The sequence below is a fragment of the Linepithema humile genome, chromosome 3 (genome assembly GCF_040581485.1).
Source record: "Linepithema humile isolate Giens D197 chromosome 3, Lhum_UNIL_v1.0, whole genome shotgun sequence".
Lineage (NCBI taxonomy): Eukaryota > Metazoa > Arthropoda > Insecta > Hymenoptera > Formicidae > Linepithema > Linepithema humile.
Window position 1 is genome coordinate 3,317,063 of NC_090130.1, and position 21,592 is coordinate 3,338,654.

At 31.9% G+C, this 21,592-nt stretch overlaps 4 protein-coding genes, 2 long non-coding RNA genes and 1 pseudogene across 9 annotated transcripts; 3 read left to right on the top strand and 4 right to left on the bottom strand.

Moving 5' to 3' along the window:
* Positions 1–61: 61 nt before the first annotated feature.
* LOC105676222 (uncharacterized) lies at positions 62–5,828 on the bottom strand. The gene is made up of 14 exons (XM_067351759.1): positions 5,240–5,828; positions 4,812–5,065; positions 4,141–4,628; positions 3,957–4,061; positions 3,718–3,873; positions 3,539–3,580; positions 3,244–3,250; positions 2,711–2,836; positions 2,615–2,663; positions 1,914–2,167; positions 1,082–1,563; positions 789–893; positions 290–445; positions 62–219 (listed from the first exon to the last, which is right to left on the bottom strand). The coding sequence occupies exons 1-14, from the start codon at positions 5,341–5,343 to the stop codon at positions 166–168; spliced, it is 2,382 nt and encodes a 793-aa protein (XP_067207860.1). The 5' UTR covers positions 5,344–5,828; the 3' UTR covers positions 62–165.
* Positions 5,829–5,875: 47 nt separating this feature from the next.
* LOC105676481 (macrophage mannose receptor 1-like) lies at positions 5,876–9,806 on the bottom strand (annotated as a pseudogene).
* A 566-nt stretch (positions 9,807–10,372) lies between these two features.
* LOC105676483 (odorant receptor 4-like) lies at positions 10,373–13,816 on the bottom strand. Of its 3 annotated transcripts, none has more exons than XM_012374419.2 (6): positions 13,731–13,816; positions 11,728–11,981; positions 11,043–11,530; positions 10,860–10,964; positions 10,621–10,776; positions 10,373–10,489 (listed from the first exon to the last, which is right to left on the bottom strand). In XM_012374419.2, exons 2-6 carry the CDS (start codon positions 11,918–11,920, stop codon positions 10,436–10,438), a joined length of 996 nt encoding a protein of 331 aa, XP_012229842.1. In that variant the 5' UTR covers positions 11,921–11,981; positions 13,731–13,816; the 3' UTR covers positions 10,373–10,435. The 3 variants fall into 3 exon arrangements, with proteins under 3 accessions (XP_012229842.1, XP_012229840.1, XP_067207478.1); XM_012374417.2 differs by lacking the exon at positions 13,731–13,816 and adding an exon at positions 12,388–13,724; XM_067351377.1 differs by lacking the exons at positions 11,728–11,981; positions 13,731–13,816 and adding an exon at positions 12,388–13,724 and having other exon boundaries at positions 11,043–11,082.
* LOC136998558 (uncharacterized) lies at positions 13,107–13,891 on the top strand. Its single transcript, XR_010889138.1, has 3 exons — positions 13,107–13,138; positions 13,463–13,552; positions 13,766–13,891. It is a non-coding gene; the product is annotated as an uncharacterized lncRNA (long non-coding RNA).
* Positions 13,892–14,801: 910 nt separating this feature from the next.
* LOC136998557 (uncharacterized) lies at positions 14,802–15,234 on the top strand. The gene is made up of 2 exons (XR_010889137.1): positions 14,802–14,864; positions 15,027–15,234. It is a non-coding gene; the product is annotated as an uncharacterized lncRNA (long non-coding RNA).
* Positions 15,235–16,203: 969 nt separating this feature from the next.
* Positions 16,204–18,907, top strand: LOC105673693 (uncharacterized). The gene is made up of 6 exons (XM_067351385.1): positions 16,204–16,396; positions 16,492–16,751; positions 16,868–17,030; positions 17,109–17,171; positions 17,245–17,475; positions 17,744–18,907. The coding sequence occupies exons 2-6, from the start codon at positions 16,496–16,498 to the stop codon at positions 18,066–18,068; spliced, it is 1,038 nt and encodes a 345-aa protein (XP_067207486.1). The 5' UTR covers positions 16,204–16,396; positions 16,492–16,495; the 3' UTR covers positions 18,069–18,907.
* On the bottom strand, positions 18,800–21,282 carry LOC105673719 (uncharacterized). Of its 2 annotated transcripts, none has more exons than XM_012369548.2 (4): positions 21,024–21,282; positions 20,380–20,720; positions 19,556–20,125; positions 18,800–19,439 (listed from the first exon to the last, which is right to left on the bottom strand). In XM_012369548.2, exons 2-4 carry the CDS (start codon positions 20,649–20,651, stop codon positions 19,022–19,024), a joined length of 1,260 nt encoding a protein of 419 aa, XP_012224971.2. In that variant the 5' UTR covers positions 20,652–20,720; positions 21,024–21,282; the 3' UTR covers positions 18,800–19,021. The 2 variants fall into 2 exon arrangements, with proteins under 2 accessions (XP_012224971.2, XP_012224969.2); XM_012369546.2 differs by having other exon boundaries at positions 20,380–20,748.
* Between the last annotated feature and the right edge of the window lie 310 nt (positions 21,283–21,592).

Sequence of the window (21,592 nt, forward strand, 5' to 3'; positions counted from 1 at the left end):
AGATTATCATACGGAACACTACTCGGCGTATGTCAAGAATAATGTAATAATCTGAAAAAAGTTCTATCTGAAAACATTTTTATGCATGCGTAAATTACACGGATGTAAAAAAAAAATTATGTAATTCTATACAATGCGTCGTTTTTTTCTATAATTTGGCTCTAATCATATTGATGTTTGTTGCAGAACATTAAAAGCTGAGTAAGACGTTTTCAAAATCTGCAAAAAAGATTATCAATCATTATCAAGATTGCCGCCAATTAGGCGTATAGATATGCCATGAGTTTACCCAGGTGAAAGTGTCGAGGGCCAAACTGAAAATGCCGTACTGAGATAACTTCAATCCTTTTTGGCTGATAATCATCACGAACAGCAGACTTCTGCGATCTCGCATTGTGGCGCTCGTCCAATTGCTCGAATAAATAGCATCGGCAACGTTCCTGCTCTGCATACGCGACAAGAGAATTCCTCAGCAATCACGGTAAGCTCTTAACCCTTTCGCTGCGGCGTGCTTCAACCGAACAGCGATCGCAAGTGGTTTTTCGTGACGTAGATATACGCAACTGAGAGATTACTTTTCGTATGTGTACGCAGCGAAAAGGTTAAACCTGTTTTTAAGACAATCTATAATTCACAGGCACAGAACTGAAAAATTATGCGTAAAAGTAAAGTATAATCTTTATGTATGCAATTTATGTACTCTCTCATCTCTTTTTGCAAAAATATTTTTGTTCAAACTGCGTCGCGAATTACAGATCGATCTTGAAAATGAATTACTGCTCGATCACCTTCAACTGCAACTCGTTTCCGTACCAGCAGTAGCAGAATACTTGAAAGAGCATACTGCCGAGATACAAAATCAACGAGAGAAATCCGACGCTGAGAAGCCTCTTCTGCGAAGCAAACTCAAGTTCAGTATATTCGCGCGGTATCGCGTTAGCAGCAATTACGACGCTTTCTAATCAACAGCTTGCTATCTGTCGTATCAAAGAAATATTTGGAATAACATTGCAAGAATTTACGAAGCTGATTAAGTTAAAATGAATTAACAGACGATCCCAAAAATTTTAGCTTACGCAACCTTGGACATTTGGAAAATACTGGTGCACAGGGTGACCATGCTGAAAATGAATAAAATCGTCACGGTCCACACAAATAACGATTGTATTCTGCGAACAATTTCGTGTACGTGTAAATGATGTTTCACGCATTCGCTGATCATCGCGCTTTTGTCCGAATCGATCTCACACTGCTTCACGTCGGAGTAATTCTTGAAGATTTCCGAGAGCCGATAACACAGCAGCTCGAGCTGCCCGCAGACGTGAATAGTGAAGCCGTAAACGAGAGAGTCAAACGAGACGTTGAGTAGGACTCCGTAAAATATAGCGCCTACGTGCTGAAGATACGTCGCCAAATATGGGTATAAGCCAGATATCGAGTACGGCAGGTATGTCTTGAACGGCAAAGGTCTATCGGTGTTCTGCGGTCCCACAATAGGAGCGAGCACAAGTGCTATGCAAGTGGCTTGAGACAAACTCATGAAAGCCCTGACGCACCATTTGACTGTGATACACATTTCAATATTTTTAAATTCATTCACGTACTGATTTATTCAAGTATATTTTTTAGAAAGATATAAAAAAATTTCAAGTTAATTTGTATATTCTAAGAGTTAAATCATTTTTTTTATTATAAAATACTAAATATAAAATTTACTACTAAATTCGATTATTCTGACAAATTTTTTCCAATAGAATGTATCAATATGTGTGTTCTATTATACATTAATATGTAGTATTAGAGTAAAAATATATTAAATTTTTAATTTTTAGTATTAACTGTTAGTTCCAGTGTTAAAAGTAATTATTCACAATAATTTTATTAAAATAATAATAATATTACTGATTGAATACCTTTACGATCGTATTTGATCAAAATCATCTTTTCTTCAGAGTCCTTTGGCTGACAGGTCTCGCCTCGAAAGCAGTCCAACAACATGGACATTTCGTTTTGTCGTGCCAAGAAATTTCCATATTTGACACACAAGGCTACATAAGTTAGCGCTAGAAAGAGTCCTTCGGTTAAATCCTCGATATGATCGCGCGTCCTCACAAGCTCAATCACTTCCAATATCGTGAATCCATATATTAAAATTACTATGGCATACCTGAAAGTTTTATTACGTCTTATTATTAAATAAAAATGTCTAACTACCTCTAATTATTATTATTTGCAAGTGGAAGAAAATAATGTCTAAATCTGAAAGTTGTCTAAGTAGAAACTAACTCTTTTTCTCTACAATATAAACAACATTTATTTTTACTCAGCCTTACACAAATACTGACAGACAATGAAAACGTTCTTCAATAATTTTACGTTTTAAAAATGAGAAAAAAATAAAAACGAGAAGCAAAAGTTGATTCTAGAATCTAAACGATATATGATTGTATTAATATATATATATATATATATAATTATAGATTTGCATCGAGATAACAGACACAAGGACTGCGTTCGCGGAGCGCGCTATCAGCGCTATTGCGTCATTCTATCTTTATCGTTCATTTGACATAAAACAAGAATAGAATGACACAATAGCGCTGATAGCACGCACTCCGAACGCAGCCAAGATATGACTGGATGAATCACGTCTATTATCGTACCTGTAGCAAAAACTTAAACAACGGACGAGAGGATTGTTGTCGTTCACTTCGCTCCATGCGCCACAGAACCATAGAACTCGGAAATTCAGTGGTAATACATCCATAACTCAAGAACGCTGGCCTCGACGTTGTTTCGATGACCTGGACAGTGGTCACCCTCTTGTCATGCCTTGCTATGTTTTGAAAACACGAAGATAATAGAAAAAAATGTAATGAGACACTCCATATAACGTTGTCAACGTTCATTCTCGTGAATTAATAATGACGCGCTATAACGTTCCAAGCGTTCCTTAACATTTAATGTCATCTAATGGCACACAGAAGACCTCGTCAACTTTCTTCTTTCGCTATATTTGCTTTTCTCCGTATGCATTTTAGATTTATCAAATGTCTGCGATGACACAACTGCGATGAGTTTATAAATCATGAGCTCGCGTAATTCATGCAATATTGTAAAATACTGAACTTGGAAATATTGAAAAAATAAGAAATATTATCAAAGTATTTCTATTATTCATGATAAAGAAAATATTTTCAAATATTTCTCTGATGAAAATTCTGCAAAGTGAATTTAATATACTGTAAGTCTGCAGAATTACACAGAATTAAGTGAAAATATCCGTTCGGATATATGTATGTATGTTTTCAAATTTGATCAAATATTATTGTATTAATTAATTTTATTTCTTACAAACAAACGTAAGTGTTTAAAAGAGTAATCTACGGAATTAAAATCCTTCTAATATAAAAATATCTAATATTCTATAATATCTAAAATATCTACAAGTAAATACAATACGAAAATATAATCAATATCAATTCGTTCAAGGTAATCATTCGTTAAAGAACAGATGCACAAAGGATTAATTTGAAGCTTGCTGCAACAAGTTGAAAGCAGAATAGGATGTTTTTATAATCTGCGTAAAAAAAATAAACGTGTAATTTTACAGATAAAACATTTTATAGATCACATTTGTATATCATGTAAATAATTTAAAAATTATAAATATTATCGGCTGCTCCACATCATTACATACATTTTCACTATACTCACCCATGTAAAACTACCAACAATTAATGCGCAAGTTCCATAAAAAGAAATTATCCTTCCTTTTTGGCTCATCATCATCACTAGCAGCAATTTTTTACGTTGCTTGATCGATATTGCCATCCAGTTACTAGTATAAATAGCATACGAGATACTTTTATTCTGTATAAACACAAATATGCAATTTAATATCAACAGATATAAAATATGAACAAGTTATGAGACTCAAAATTTATTAGTGGCACCTTTAAATCAAGTTCGTTGCCATACCAGCAATATGAGAATACTTGAAACATCATTGAACTTAAATATAATATAAAACCGAAGAATTCGGCACTAAAGAGTTCTTTCTGCAATAAAAACATTAATCATCATATCATATTCGAAATCGATTTTTATAAAAAAATGTAAAATCATAATCTGATTTACTTTAGACATCTGAAAGATGCTGGTGCAGAGAGTGACGAGGCTGAAAAAGAACAAAATAGCAATGGTCCACACGAATAGCGACTGTATTCTTTGCATGATGTTATGCACCAAAATATGATGTCTCACGCATTCCGCGATAGCGAAATTTTCAATAGCCTCGATCCTTTTTTCTCCATTCTCTTCATCATTCTTCCATCGAAATTGAAATGACTCCGTCAATCGGCGGCACAACAGCTCGATTTGCCCGCAGGTTTGAATAATGAGACCGTAAACGAGGGAGTCGAAGGAGACGTTCAGTAGCACTCCGTAAACTAAAGCTATGACTTGCAGAAGATAAGTCAGCGCATAAGGAAGTAACGCCGTTATGGAATACGGTACGTACATCTTGCACGGCAAAAGTCTCTCGTCCTGGCTCAACAAGGGCACTAGGATGAGCAGTACAGCCGTCATTTGAGACATGGACATGAAGAAACAGGTGGTCTGCTTAGCTTCGTTCGCAGTGTGTCACGGAAAAATAGAGTTTGCAAAATAATTAATTAGATTTTACGAAACGCAGGGATAATAAATTTATTTATTCTATCCACTTTCATGTATTACGGACTGACTCTCGTCCTTCAGAGTTGTCCCGTCCGCAAAGAGTTAATATTCTTTTTCTAGGATTATATAAATACCTCTGCGATCGTATTGTTTCAATATCAGTTTCTCCGCAGAATTTTTTGGCTGACTTAGCTTGACACAAAAACAATTTAGCAAGGCACGTAATTCGCCCTGCCGCATCGAAAAATTTTGATACTTTAGACACGTAGATAGATAAGTTAGAGCGAGGAACAGACTTTCCGTTAAACTCTCCACATCATTTCTCATGCGTATGACTTCAATTATCTCAGATATCGTAAAGTGATATAATACAATGGCAATAATGTACCTATACAAATTGTACAAAAAAGAAGAAAATTACACATATAGATATATAATGTTCTGAAATTCTGGATTAATAAAATACTCTCTTTACAGATAATTTCAATACATTGGCAATAAAAAGTTTCTGAGCTACTAGATCCATTTTTGCTCGATGCAATATACGTTATAATTACTTCACCTGTGACAAAAGCTGATAAACCGTATTATCGAATTGCTACCTTGATGTTCTTTCCATACACCGCAGAAACGAAAGACGGAAAAGTTTATCGGCAATATGTCCATATTTTTATCGCTTCAACATAACAGCAAATCTTCCCTCGACGCTGACGACGAATATGACATGTCATCAACTCAGAATTCTGAGGCATTTCCGACGACAATGTTCTTACATTAATAACGACCATATAGCTATATGGTTTTAGTAGAATGCATTATTTTTTAATGCAGTTCTCTCTCTCTCGACAAAACATCCGCGCTTTTCCCATTGTAGTTCGTATTTTTATTCTTGTGTTTCCACTCTTGTTAAACGATTGATAGAACTTAATGACAATATGACACACGAGTTTTCAATGTCGGTATAAGTTGTCGATTATTTAAAAGATTTCCTTCTACATTGTCTTATAAAAAAATGGAAATAAATATAAAATTGTAAAGTAAGAGGATTGAGAGTTTATTGCAAGTGATATTTTGCTTTAGAGATAAAACATTCTTTATGGGCAAATTATTTTACTATGAGAATGCTAACGTAAAAGATAAAACAATTGACAAATTTTTATCAACGCTAATAAAAATAATAAATTGTCTTCTATCAAATTTAATTTGAACTTTTTGTAGTATAATTATTCCGATTTTTATTTCGAAATAGAAATATCTTTTTCTGATTAGACTGAAGATTATGCTTTGGATAATAATAATATCGATTAGGCAGAAAGTAGACGAGAGGTCGGAAGACCAATGGATATACTTTAACTTTGTCATAAAGCCTCGATCTCGCATCAAATACGTTAATAGGTAAATATCTAAATTCAGATCTATTCAAAATTTTATCATTGCTTATTAAAGGCACGATATTATTACCGAATAAAAATTTTAATTTGAATTCTCTATGTGCAATTTTCTCAAAACTCTTCCTTGTGTTGTAATCAATGTTATGTTTAGAAAAATTTGTACCTATTGAACTTACTTCTTCAAAATTTATATTTTTTTGAGAATTATTGGACAAACTTTTTGGTTTTAATGAAAAATTATGATTTGTATTAATAGATGTGATAGTATGAAACAATTTCGGATTAATTTTGTCATCGTAATAAGGTACTATCGTTGTCTCCGATGGCAAAAATGTTTGCGGCAAGTCGTCATCGTTTGCGTAATTCGTGTTCAAATCCGATTTGCGAGTCACGCATGCTCCTGACCCTTCGAATTTATTAGTTGTGCATTACTTTTTATTTCATTATTCCCGTCGAGCGATTACGGCTGGTCCCAGGACTGGGTCAGAAAATAAATTCGTCGAGTCTAATTATCTACTTAGCGAGTTGACGTTGATTCTTATCTCGTATAATTTCGAATCAGTCCTGGGTCCTCTCCAAAACCGGAACTTGCAATACTTACAGGGTTGACAGACGTACGTTTGACTCTGGTTACAGGCTAGGCCGTATACGATGGGAGTGTCGTAACCCGTGCGATCCAAGTTCAAGCAATTTGCGCCATTATCGTGACATTGACCGCCAGAGCACCACGGAACAAAGCTCGCTCCTATTTCGGGAACTGGTTCACCAGTACTTTCCCAGGACCATCTGTGGAGCGTTGTGTTGCTGAACGTCGTTCGCAACAATTTACGCCGGCCGTCAGTCCAAATATGCCGCAATTCTACAATCAAACAGGCAGATAAAATAGATGATCAAATATATTTTTGTAATTAGCTACTTTTAATTTAATACGGATTTAACTTTTCCATTTTTTTAATTCGTTAGAAATAGTTTGTCTAGTATTGTGTTATAAAAAAAGATTTTTCTATAGTATTGTTAGATATGAGTTTCTCGGTATTCGCTGTCTGAAAACAAATCTCAAGTTTTGAGCAGTGCCTAGCGACTTGTAGTTATCCAAAGATGTGAACAATAAGGTATAATATATTTTTCTCATTTTTGTTTGTATATAATATTATTCTTGATATTCGTTATATTACCTTCTTGATTGTCTTCCATCAAAAACATCATGTGACTAATAATTCTCGAAGAATCCAATATAACGAGCGATGCATTTAATTCATTACACGAGACTCTGGCTTGAAACCAGTTGAGTGCATGAAATCCAATCCAATAAGGACATTCTTCTATGTAAACTGGGATAGGCTTTTCACTTATCTGCTTCTTTAAAGCTAAAATTGTAAAAAAATTGTGTAAGTAATTACTATACATATGAGTAATTAATATTATATATATGTTTTCTAAAAAATGTTACGCAGAAAATTTAACATCATATAACATTTTTTAAATAGAACATTTTAAATATTTAATTCTCTATTTTTATATTCTTTATTTGAAAATGTAGAAAATAATTAATTTTAAGTAGAATACGTAATCGAGCAAGTAGAATTATATTTATTCTCATGATGAACTTCATGAATTAATTGTTTCTCCAATTATAATAACGTAAGTTGTGATTCTTACGTCTTTGGCAAAGAACATCACGTTTACGATCGCATTGCGTTTCCAGATAAACCGGCAGTTCACATACATGTGTATCCAGCAAAGGCAACCATGCGATTTTCTGTTATCATCTTTCCATAAATCATTATTTGTGATAATGCTGCCAGAAGGCAACCACTTCCACGTATTTCCAGTCGCATATCCACCAATCCATGCATTTTCAATTGATTCTGAATGATGATTTGACGATCATCAATCAATATATTAATATTATAAGCAGAATATTTATTATGTAAAAAATTGTATTTAAAGATTAATTATTTATTTAAAATTTTATATAAAAATGTTAACAATTTTGCAATTTAGTTCAAAAAATACCTGGTCGAGCTCGTATCATGAGAAATGCCAACGATTCAGCTTGTGCCGTCGTTTTGACCTCAGCAATTTGTAAACCCTCTTTTCTGCAATGAATAACAGCATCCGGCCAGGTGAGTCTCGTTGAATATAAAATAAATTCCTCTTCATTTATTCGAGTGGAACCCATTATTTTGACACTTTCATCGTTAGATTTACTTTTATCTGCAAAAAAGAAACGGTTGTTTTACTTAAACATCGTAACAAAATTGCCAGTGCAATATCTGGAAAATTTGCGTTGTTTGAAGGAATAATTATTATTGCAACAATAACAATTATAATTGAAATAACTGATTGTCTATAATGCGCGCAATTAATATGTAATAATAAATTATTTATGATAAAAATTAGAATACTACCTTTCTGACAAATAAAGGGTCGCCGTTGATTGCATCGCAGTGGAACGAAAATTGGCGCATCGTGATGCACTCTGCCTAAACTCAAACATAGTAAATTCTCATCTGCAGAATATGGATACCATAAACTGACGTTCCGATGTGAAACGGTTTTTAAAGTTATTTTATTCCCGTTTGAGATCCAGTACCAGGAACCGGCAGAGTCCTCCCGCGCTCCAATCCATAGATTTTCGGTAAGTCCTGATTACATTTTATCCGTCTTGTTAGATGATTAAACTCTTAGACACATATTTTTTCGTATAAATTTTAATTACATCCTCAGATTAAGTTTTGTTGATAAGTACTCACGCAAATCACTATCGACGATCGTACGGATTGCAACCCGCGCTTTTCGCTCGCTATCCACCGTCGCAAGTTCGGCTTTATAACTTAAACACATCATGCGAGCTTCATCCCAGGTTACGCGATACTCGCAGAAGATATATTCCACGCTGTCCTGCACGAAAGTATGCGCGGCGCGGTAGTCGGGTGACATTTTATATAAATCTGCAATATATATACACGCATAAACACACACACACACTTCATTTTTGAACTATTAATAAGCTGTGCCAGTCATTAATTTAATAAAATAAAGAGAATCTGATTTTTTAAAATAATTTTTCTGATCCAAATACTGATTTTAATTAGTATCAAAATATGAATTACTTAATACATTAAAGATAAAAAAAGGGGATAAATTGTTTTGGTTTTAAAATTTAATTTCTTCTGAATGAAATATTTAAAAGTATTTATATATAAAAAAATGATATTATGTATTTTTATTATACTTAAAAATTGTGTAGCAATCTTTTGAATCGGCATTAGGAAGTAAAGTAATAAAAAAACGAACGATAACATTTTGAGGTAGCTGCTAGCACTAATAACCTTCGACTGGCTGTTATCGCCGGCCGATTCCAATAGCGATAGCCAATGTTTTTAAACACGTGCACCATTGTATACCAGATTTAAAATAATATTTAGAATAAGAATGCTTATTTGTATAACACCATTCACTTTTTAGCAGCGCCTGCACTTGATGAGATCATTTATTACCAAAAGCAGCGAAATAGGTATTGTAATAATTCTCTCTTAAATGTAGTTCTTTTAACTGTCTTCTTTTTTACAGGAATATTATCTGTAACAAACATAATAGAACGCATTAGAATATTTAATAAGTGACAAAATCTATTTGATTTACGGTTCTCAAAATTTAGATTAATATACTATGGAACCTTGACAAGAATTCTCATAGTTTAGTCAGAAAGTAAAACTATTGCGAATAATTATGCCATTTGGCCTGATTACCTTTTTTCTCGCTAATTTGTTTAAATATTGTCGAGCGCATAATTTCTCCATCATTGCGAGTGATTTTCTCGACCGGAAGAGACAAAGATTGCGCAAACATCGCACTTGGTTTTATCCACAAAATTCAAACATTGTTCGATTATATTATAAATATGTCCGAAAACAATCCATGAAGAAATTATCAATTAACGTTTTAATGATCAATGCTTTACGCATAATTGTGATCTACTTTATTACAGCGTGTTAGTTTCTTCAAAGGCGTTCTATTATTCACTGTGCGCCTATTATGTATCTATACACACTTGCGTAATGCTAACTTACGCACACTTGCATAAACAATGATAGTAAGTAATATTTAATTTTATATTTTGTGATTGTTTTGTTTAAGTTTTACATATTATACAATTTTAAATAAACAATAATTAAAGGATTTTAAAATACCTTAAGCCAGCATCAAACTATACAACTTGTTGCAGTAATTCGCATGCAATCTAATAAATTACCAGAAATGCTGTGTGCTGTATGATGCATTTTTAGTCGATGTAAAAATATAATCAATATTAATTTATTCAAGGCAATCATACATTAATTAAACAATTAATACACAAAATACTAATTTGAAGCTTGCTGCAATAATTGGAAAGCAGAGTAGGATGTTTTCATAATCTACAAAAAGAATAAATGTATAACTTTACAGATAAAACATTTTACAGCTTACATTTGTGTATCATATAATTTAAAAATTGTAAATATTTTCGGCTGCTTTACATTATTACATACATTTTTATTATACTCACCCACGTAAAAGTACTAACAATTAATGCGCAAGCTCCATAAAAAGAAATTATCCTTCCTTTTTGGCTCATTATCATTACTAGCAGCAATTTTTTACGTTGTTTGATCGATATTGCCATCCAGTTACTAATATAAATAGCATACGAGATACTTTTATTCTGTATAAACACAAATATGCAATTTAATATCAACAGATACAAAATATGAACAAGTTATGAGACTCGAAGTTTATTAGCAGTACCTTTAAATCAAGCTCGTTGCCGTACCAGCAATATAAGAATACTTGAAACATTATTGAACTTAAATATAATATAAAACTGAAGAATTCGGCGCTCAAGACTTCTTTCTGCAATAAAAACATTAATCATCACATCATATTCGAAATCGATTTTTATAAAGAAATGTGAAATCATAACTGATTTACTTTAGACATCTGATAGATGCTGGTGCAGAGAGTGACGAGGCTGAAAAAGAACAACACAGCAATGGTCCACACGAATAGCGACTGTATTCTTTGCATGATGTTATGCACCAAAATATGATGCCTCACGCATTCCGCGATAGCGAAATTTTCAATAGTATCGATTTTTTTTTCTTTATTCCCTTCATTATTCTTCTGAAGAAATTGAAATGACTTCGTCAATCGGTGGCACAACAGCTCGATTTGTCCGCAGGTTTGAATAATGAGACCGTGAACGAGACAGTCGGAGGAGACGTTCAGTAGCACTCCGTAAATTAAAGCTACGACTTGCAGAAGATAAGTCAGCGCATAAGGAAGTAACGCCGTTATGGAATATGGTACGTACATCTTGCACGGCAAAAGTCTCTCGTCCTGGCTCAACAAGGACACTAGGATGAACAGTACAGCCGTTGATTGACACATGGACATGTAGAAACATGTGGACCGTTTAGCTTCGTTCGCAGCACGTCACGGAAGAATGGAGTTTGCAAAATAGTTAATTAGATTCTACGAGTCGCAGGGATAATATATTTATTTGTTCTGCTTATTTTCATTTATTACGGACGGACTCCTGTGTGTGTGTTCTTTAAACTGTTCCGCAAAGAGTTAATATTTTCTTTCTAAGATAATATAAAGATTATATAAATACCTATGCGATCATATTGTTTCAATATCAATTCCTCCGCAGAATTTTTTGGCTGACTTAACTTGACGCGAAAACAATTTAGCAAGGCGCGTAATTCGCTCTGCCGCATCGAAAAATTTAGATACTTTAGGCACGTAATTATGTAAGTTAAGGCGAGGAATAGACATTCCGTTAAATTCTCCATATCATTCCTCATACGTATGACCTCAATTATTTCAGATATCGTAAAGTGATATAATACAATGGCAATGGTGTACCTATTCAAATTATACAAAAAAGAAGAAAATTACGCATATAGATATATAATGTTTTAAAATTCCGGATTAATCAATTTCTGGATTAATAAAAACTTTCTTTATACAGTGAAAAAAAAATTAGATATAAAGAACTAAGTCTCAGAGTTACATAAATTTTGTTGCACAAACTACAATCGAGTCACACTGACTAAAAATCAAGTCAGATCAACAAACAAGATATTAAAAGGACACCAAAATTGTGTTCAAAGAATCAGGACTGTCAGTTCGCTATATGCAACTCGATTCGAGTTGTTTCATCTGATCTTTTTTATAGTAGATAATTTTAATTTTAATACATTAGCAATAAAAAGTTTCGGAATTAGATCCATTTTTTGCTCAATATAATATATATTTATAATTACTTTACCTGTGGCAAAAGCTGATAAACCGTATTATCGGACTGCTACTTTGACGTTCTTTCCATATACCGCAGAAACGAAAGACGGAAAAATTTATCGGCAATATGTCCATATTTTTATCGCTGCTTTCAACATAACAGTAAATCTTTCCCCGACGACAACGAAATATGACATGTCATGAGTTTAGAGTTCGACGACAATGTTCTTACATTAATAACGACCATATAGCTATATGGTATTAATAGAATGCATTATCTTTTAATGTTGTTCTCTCTCTGGACAAAACAACCACGCTTTTCCCATTGCAGTTCGTATTTTTATTCTTGTTTTTCCACTTTTATTAAACGGTTGATGAAATTTAATGACAATATAACACACAAGTTTTCAATATCGGTATAAGTGGTCAATTATTTAAAAGACTTCCTTCCACATTATCTTATAAACGTGGAAATTATAAAATGACAGTAAATATAAAATTGTAATGTAAGGATCGAGAATTCATTGCGAGTGATATTTTGCTTTAGAGATAAAATATTTTTTACAGATCATTTTACTACGAGAATGCTAACGTAATAAATAAAACAATTATAATTTTTCCAATTTTTATTCTGATATAGAAATATCTTTTTCTGATTAGATTATACTTTATAATAATAATAATTCGATTGGGCAGAAAGTGAACGAGAAGTCGGAAGACCAATAAATATACTTTAACTTTGTCATAAAACCTCGATCTCACATCAAATGTTAAAAAAATAGGTAAGTATCTAAATTCAGATGTATTCAAAATTTTATCATTCCTTATTAAAGGCACGATATTATTACCGAATAAAGATTTTAATTTGAATTCTCTATGTGCAATTCTCTCAAAACTCTTTCTTGCGTTATAATCATTGTTATGATTAGAAAAATTTGTACCTATTAAACTTACTTCTTCGAAATTTATATTTTTTTGAGAATCATTGGACAAACTTTTTGGTTTTAATGAAAAATTATGATTTGTATTAATAGATGTGATAGTATGAAACGAATTGCGATTAATTTTGTATATAATAAATAATGCACTATCGTTATCTCTAATAGCAAAAATGTTTACGGCAAGTCGTTATCGTTTGCGTAATTCGTGTTCAAATTCGATTTGCGAGTCACGCATACTCCTGACCTCTCAAATTTGTAAGTTGTGCATTATTTCATTATTCTCGTTGAGCGATTACGGCTGGTCCCAGGACTGGGTCAGAAAATAAATTCGTCGAGTTTAATTATCTACTTAGTGAGTTGACGTTGATCCTTATCCCGTATAATTTCCAATCAGTCCTAGGCCCTCTCCAAAACCGGAACTTGCAATACTTACAATGTTGACAGACGTACGTTTGACTCTGGTTACAGGCTAGGCCGTATACGATGGGAGTGTTGCAACTCGTGTGATCCAAGTTGAAGCAATTTGTACCATTATCGTGACAATGACCGCTGGAACACCACGGAACAAAGCTCGCCCCTATTTCGGGAACTGGTTGGAACTCTCTTAAATGTGGTTCTTTTATGTATTCTTTTTTGCACAGGAATATTATCTGTAACAAACATAATAGAACGCATTAGAATATTTTATAAGTAACAAAATCTGCTCGATTTTTCGGTACTCAAAATTTAGATTAATATATTATGGAATCTTGACAAGAATTCGCGGCTTAGTCGGAAAGTAAACTTATTATGAATAATTGTGTCACTTTGGCCTGATTACCTCTTCTTCTCACTAATTTGTTTAACTATTGTCGAGCGCATAATTGCTCCATCTTTGCAACTTGTTTTCTCGACCGGAAGAGACAGAGATTGCGCAAACATCGTACTTGATTTTATTCGCAAAATTCAAACATTGTTCGATTATATTATAAATATGTTCGAAAACAATCCATAAAGAAATTATAATTTAACGTTTTGATAATATTGTCAATGCTTTACGCAATTGTGAATATATTTATGAATAATCAAATATTTTAAGATATTTATATAAGACTGCGATCTACTTTATTACGGCGTATTATGTCATCGAAGGCGTTCAGCGGTGCGCCCCTATTATAGTATATTCAGACACACTTGCTAACGCAACTTACGCACACTTGCATAAACAGTAATAGTAAATTTAATTTTATATTTTATGATTTTTTTTAGTTTTATATATTATACAATTTTGTAACAATTATTAAGGAACCTTAAAATACCTCAAGCCAACATGAGACTGTGCAACTTGTTGCAGCATACAATCTAGTAAATTACTAGAAATATTGGCCGCATTCAGCAGACTCAACAGTTGGCAAAGTTACTAGATTTTTCGCTGAATAACGCTGTTGATTTGTTGCTCTAAAAGTAAAAGCCAATCACGTTCGATTGCTACTAAGCGGTTTGTTCTTCTGAACGCAATTCGTAAGGCCAGAGCACAGACTTTTATGGCTGGTTTATGCTTCGGTCTTAATCTTAATCTTAGTCTTAGGTCGGTATTCATAGTCCGTTCTTATATTTAAGATTGTCTTAAGCACGGACTTATATTCGCTCTCTTCGTCACACATAGATTGTGTCTGACAAAGAGAGCGAATATAAGTTCGTGCTTAAGACGATCTTGAATATAAGAACGGACTATGAATACCGCCCTTAGTCTTAACTTAATCTTAAGGACTCGTTTATGCTTCCCTGGAAATTCGGACTACGCATGTGCAAATGTAACAAAACCTAACCTAACCTAACCACAAATTGTAATAGATCCCGGTGCTGCAAATTATAGTGAATGTTAAAATGAATCGTCAGCGGCAAAAAACTTTAATGTTTGGAATGGCACTTTTGTTATCAAGTGCCTATGCAGCATGTGTATTATTAAGAAATTAAAAAAAAATAAAAGAAAACCACGGAGATACGCTGTTCGGCCACTGAATCGAAAAAGACACAAAACTGGTCATTTCTTTTCTTTAATGAAAGATATGCTGAATATTGAATACAATCAGGAACAATTTTTTAAATATACACGGATCGAAAACCATTATTTCGCGCGGTTTCGTGCTGCGTCGGACGTCAGATTTACCTCATTGGCCCGGCCTTAGGACATTAGGGACTAAAGTTAAAAGATGGGATCTTTCCAAGATTAAGATTAATAGCGTTTTCGATTATACAGGATTTGAACGACCCAGGGTTGGTTAATGACGTCATTGCAACCTCTCCACCAATGAAAGACTTGCATTTATAGTAAAATAGTGATTGATCAACCCTGGGTCGTTCAAATCCTGTATAATCGAAAACGCTATAAGACTAATAGCGTTTTCGATTATACAGGATTTGAACGACCCAGGGTTGGTTAATGACGTCATTGCAACCTCTCCACCAATGAAAGACTTGCATTTATAGTAAAATAGTGATTGATCAACCCTGGGTCGTTCAAATCCTGTATAATCGAAAACGCTATAAGATTAAGACTAAGATTAAGACTAGGGAAGTATAAACGCCCTTATGGCATTCTACGTTATCAACTCTTAAGATTAAGATTAAAGCCGAGAGCACAAGCTTTTACATAAAGCATAACGCATAAGCATAAGGAAATTGATTGGTCTATATATAAGCATAAGCAAATGCATAAGGAAATGAACCAATCAATTTCCTTATGCTTATGCGTTATGCTTTATGCAAAAGTCTGTGCTCCGGCCATAAGACCGAAGCATAAACCGGCCATTACATAACGCATAAGGCATAACGCATAAGGAAATCAACCAATCAGAGCCCTTCATTTCATCCCCACTTCTCTCCCTTGCGGATCTTGCATAGTGCATAAAGCATAATGCATAAGAGGTTGAAAAATCCGTAAGGATGAATTCTTATGTTATGTACAACAGAAACTGCGTTAATAAACTGCTTTGTGTAATTGTTCCTAACCTATTCTTGATAACGTATTGATGTATTGATGACAAATCAATGTCAAAAAGCTATTAATAAAAATAAAATTATATAGTTTACTTTACGTTAAACAGCAGATAAAAAAAGGTAATATATTGCAAAGTCTTTAATTTAATAAATATATATTTAATAAAACTATTAACACATTATACACAATTAATATCAATATTTTATATTAACAGAAAAATGGATCACAATTCATATTATTATGATTCTCAATATATACATGATGAAAATGAGAATCAAAGTTATAATAATTTTGAAAATGAGGATGAAAATATCAGTGACATCGAAAATCACAATGAAAAAGATGGAGATGCTTTACTCATCTCTTTAGTGCGTGACTATCCTTATTTATATAATAAAGAATTAACTGATTTTAAGGATTGTATTAAAAAGCAAAATGCCTGGATAGAAATAGGAATTATTATGAACATGAAAGGTATGTAATATTTTTATTTCTTCTTATTTCTTTATCAGTTATTTTCAAATAATATGTGTAAATTTATAAAGTAAATTTGTGTTATAAATATATTAATTTTGTGTAATTTATTTTAGCGGACGAATGTCAATCAAGATGGACACGACTAAGAGAGAGATACACACGAGAGAAAAAATTAAAACAAGAAGAAACGACTACTGGGAGCGGAGCTTCAAAAAGAAGGAGTTTTGAATTTTTCGAAACTATGCAATTTTTGGAACCCTTTATTAAGAGAAGAAGGTAACATTCTTTTTGTGTATGTTTTGCTTAGAAATTTTTATATAATGTAAATTTCTTATACTATTTTTTTTTTTTTAGAACAATGACTAATGTGCCTATCAAAACCGCATCTGCGTCGACAAAATGTGTCAATCTTCAAAAGTATGTGAGATACTAATATTTATTTAAAAACTTCTTGGGCATATCAATAATGAGTTTTCAATTTTTGTTATAGAAATTTTAGTTCATGTGTACGTAGCGGAAAAGAAAACTTCTCTTTACCAATCTCATCTACTTTACTTCAACAGTCTTCAAGAGATAACAAGACAACAATAGTTTCAGAACAGAAACTATTTAAAGTAGGCTCAAATAGTGGGAAACAAAACACATCTTCTGCAAATGCAGCTATTTTTGTTGAGCAATCTTTAATAGATGATAGAGAGGTGATGACAGAGAGAGATGCAAAGTAAGTATTTTCACAAACTTTCATTTAGGTTTCAAGGTTTTTTTAGTTTAAAAATTATATTGTTACAAAATTTGTATAATTTAATGTATATATTTGTTAAATATTTTTTCTGTACAACAAAAGTAAAATTAATGTTAATAATAAAAATAGTAAAGATACTTTTTACTTAATTAAGTAAGACTTCTCTTTACTATTAATATTATTTGACTATATGATACAACATACACACACAGTAATAATATATTTAAAATGCTTTATATTTTTTTAGTGACTTAACTTCGGATTTCTGTGGCAATGTATCTGATACTTCTTCTACATCATTAAATTCCACTGATATAAGAGAAAAGAGTTTAATTAGACAAGGAATAAAATTTAAAAAAAAGTCACAGCCGGATACTCTACAAAATACAATTTCTAAAGTTTCTTCTCTAATAGAGAACAGATTCCATTCAACAACTTCATCATTTTTAAAGCAAGAAATAGAAGAAGATGTGGCTTTTTGTCAACTAATATTATCTTCATTAAAAAGAATGCCTGAAAATAAAAGTAAAGAAAAAAAGAAAGAAATATTCCGCATTATATATGATATCTAATAATAATCAAAATTCTTAAGTGTGACTCAAAAGTGTCACAATTCCGATGTGCAATTTACTGACAGTATATTTTTCTTTGTACAAACATTAAAAAACAAAAAACAATTTCAGTTTTGTTAATATTTTATCTTTTTAACATTTTAATTTTTGTTAACATTTAAAACATTTAATATTTTAAGTTTTATTAACATTGTAAACATGTTTTGTTTAAATATTTGTTTTTTTGCAAAATTATTAATAAGAGAAATAAACTTAACTGTATAAAGAAAAAAGAAAATTGCACTTTAAGTTTTGTTAACATTCTAAACATTTATTTTAATATTTTAAGTTTTAGTAACATTGTAAACATGTTTTGTTTAAATATTTGTTTTTTTGCAAAATTATTAATAAGAGAAATAAACTTAACTGTATAAAGAAAAAAGAAAATTGCACTTTAAGTTTTGTTAACATTCTAAACATTTATTTTAATATTTTAAGTTTTAGTAACATTGTAAACATGTTTTGTTTAAATATTTGTTTTTTTGCAAAATTATTAATAAGAGAAATAAACTTAACTGTATAAAGAAAAAAGAAAATTGCACTTTAAGTTTTGTTAACATTCTAAACATTTATTTTAATATTTTAAGTTTTAGTAACATTGTAAACATGTTTTGTTTAAATATTTAAGTTTTGTTGCAAAGTATTAACCAGAGTACTAAACTAAAGAAATAAAAGAGAAAAGAAGACTGTAATGAGATAGAACAATATATTTATTATATTACATTTTTTATATATGTATAATAATATTGTAATTTTGTTGTTATATAATCTAAAGTATAAAATAAACTATTTCTACTAATTTTTTATTTCCTTTTTAATTTGTTGTCTTATAAAACAAATTGTCACATATATGTATTATTTATATCACATATAATGTATTATCACATATAATGTTTTATTTATATTAAAATATTTCATAGATCATCATAATGCAGTCCTCTTTTAACATAGTCATACTGCCATAAAACTTCACCAGGTTGTGTCACGAAATAATCAGCCAATTTGTCTCTCTGCTTATATGCAATTGTAGTTGCATGATGCATCGAAGTAGGTGGAATGTCTCTAAATGCTTTTCCAACATCTCGCCGCCACTCTCCAAGAATGATATTGCCTGCTGCATCTTCCGAATCTATAAAATTTGGAGGGCAATACACTCTATTCTCTACTTGTGCAAGGTCTTCCTCAAATTTTATAAAATTATGCAAACATATTGTTGACATAACGACCGTGTCCACATATTTAGGATGCATATGAATTGGCTTTCGATAAATTCTCCACCTTGATGATAAAATTCCAAAGGTATTTTCGACAGTGCGTCTTGCTCTAGACAATCTAAAATTAATAAAATACATAAGAGAGAGATTAAAATAGATAGAAGTAATACACATGTTATTATTACATTATATATAATTATTATTATATTACAAGTATATAAAAAAATTACTAACCTGTAATTAAATATTTTCTTTTTTTCATTAAGTAATTTTCCAGAGTAAGGTCTCATTAGATTAGTACTAATTGGGAAACCACTGTCACCAAGAAAAACATATGGTAATTTAATGTTGCTTCCAGGAAGATTTATTAAATTTTTAGGAATATTTAATGTTCCTTCTTGTAGTGCTGAATAAATATCAGAAGACGTAAAAATGCCACCATCGCTATTGCCACCGTATGAGCCAACATCGACTAATGTAAACATGTATCTATAATCACATGCAGCCATCAACACAATACTATATGTCTTTTTATAATTGTAGAATAAACTCCCAGAATTGGGTGGCGCTTGTATTTCTATGTGTTTTCCATCGAAGGATCCAACGCAATTAGGAAAATTCCAATTTTCCAAGTAACCAGCGCTAATAGTTTTCCATTCTTCTTTGGTAGGCAAACGGAGATATATAGGTTGCAATATTTTTACTATAACTGAACATGTTTCGTGGATAATCTTCCGCACAGTTGATTCTCCACATCTAAAAGCCAGTGCAATGGACAGTATTTGATCACCAGTTGCTAAATATCTGCAAAAAAAAAAATGATTGATATATATGAATCTGCAAAAAATGATTGATATATATGAATAGAACAAAATACTATACACACACACACACACACACACACACACACGCACGCACGCGCGCGCGCGCGCGCACACACACGCACACACACACACACACACACACACACACATTTGTAAAATAATTATATTACACATGTTTGCATTTTTTTTTTCATTTAACAAAACACAAAATAAAAAAAATTAATAACTAAGTACCTTAAAGTTATGATCAACCGTTGCTCTGGATTAAAAGCTCGTTTGCTCACTTTGATCAAAAAAGGTTTTGTCATCTGTAGTAGTTGATAAAAAGTTTCTTTCCTCATTCTCACATATCGAAAAAAGATATCAGCATCATTATTTTTTAATTCATAAAAAAGATGCTCATAATCCCCAAATATAGGACGTGCAATATTGATAGGTCTAACCCACCACCTCCGATTTGACCACCTTTTTCTTCGTTTTTTTCTCGTAACAAGGCCAATAAACATAATTCCAACACAGACAAAATGAGAAATTCATCATCCTCCATCATCTATACTTTGCTGTTCTGTGCTATTCTGTCCAATTATATATAGAAATTCAACACTTAAAAATATATAAATATATTGGTAACAAGAAATTATTCTTATATTCTTAATATATCATATTATTTTTACATCTACGTATAACAAACTATTAGTATTTGTTTAATTTGTATTAAAAATTGTAAATGCCAACTTATATGCATGAATTAAATAAACTAAAAAAATTAACTAACATTTTACTTTAAAAAATCCAGACATGTAATTTACACAAAAAATCTTTAATTAAATTAGATAAATATATATATTTAATAGAATAAAATTCTAAAAAATATTTACCTCCACATATGTAGTATTATATTTTTGAAATCCAAGAGTCTCCTTTCCAATTTCTGTTTAAGTACAGTGTTTCTTCCTATATAGAAACCTTCTTCAAACAATACTTTTGTTTCTAACGTATTCTGCTTTCATATATTTACACCACGTGTTAAGCACTTCAGAAAATTACTGTTATGTGTTATATTGCAATTAGATGATATAAAAGCAATTAACTTTTCGATGAACTGTCTTTTATTTGTAATTCGTCTTATGATTTAGCTAAGCAATATTATATCCGCACGTTTAAGACAGATTAACGAAACGCAAATAAAATAAATTGCAAGGTTAGTTAAAACGTGTGAAAGATCATTGGCCGATGCGTGGCGCTCGCAGCAACTCACGCGTTTATGCATAAAGTTTGTGCGTTGCTGTGAGTTATGTTATGCGTTATGTCTTATGCATTACGCATTATGTAAAAGCTTGTGCTCTCGGCTGTACATGTGCAGAATCTTCACATTTGTAACCACTTGCCAACGCATCAGGTAGCACGGACTAGCTTCATAGCCATCATAGTGCACCACAGCCAGTGT

Coding starts and splice junctions, on each gene's coding strand:
- LOC105676222 (XM_067351759.1), bottom strand. CDS start 5,343: ATGGACATATTGCCGATAAACTTTTCCGTCTTTCGTTTCTGCGGTGTA. Junction 894..1,081: donor GTATTTTCCAAATGTCCAAG/GTTGCGTAAGCT, acceptor TTTGCTTCGCAG/AAGAGGCTTCTCAGCGTCGG. Junction 446..788: donor GAAACGAGTTGCAGTTGAAG/GTGATCGAGCAG, acceptor TCGCGTATGCAG/AGCAGGAACGTTGCCGATGC.
- LOC105676483 (XM_012374417.2), bottom strand. CDS start 12,491: ATGGACATATTGCCGATAAATTTTTCCGTCTTTCGTTTCTGCGGTATA. Junction 11,531..11,727: donor GAAACAATATGATCGCATAG/GTATTTATATAA, acceptor CTGCGAACGAAG/CTAAACGGTCCACATGTTTC. Junction 10,777..10,859: donor GCAACGAGCTTGATTTAAAG/GTACTGCTAATA, acceptor GTGTTTATACAG/AATAAAAGTATCTCGTATGC.
- LOC105673693 (XM_067351385.1), top strand. CDS start 16,496: ATGGATCACAATTCATATTATTATGATTCTCAATATATACATGATGAA. Junction 16,752..16,867: donor AATTATTATGAACATGAAAG/GTATGTAATATT, acceptor AATTTATTTTAG/CGGACGAATGTCAATCAAGA. Junction 17,031..17,108: donor CCCTTTATTAAGAGAAGAAG/GTAACATTCTTT, acceptor TTTTTTTTTTAG/AACAATGACTAATGTGCCTA.
- LOC105673719 (XM_012369548.2), bottom strand. CDS start 20,651: ATGTTTATTGGCCTTGTTACGAGAAAAAAACGAAGAAAAAGGTGGTCA. Junction 20,126..20,379: donor CGGTTGATCATAACTTTAAG/GTACTTAGTTAT, acceptor TTTTTTTTGCAG/ATATTTAGCAACTGGTGATC. Junction 19,440..19,555: donor AAGAAAATATTTAATTACAG/GTTAGTAATTTT, acceptor TATTAATTTTAG/ATTGTCTAGAGCAAGACGCA.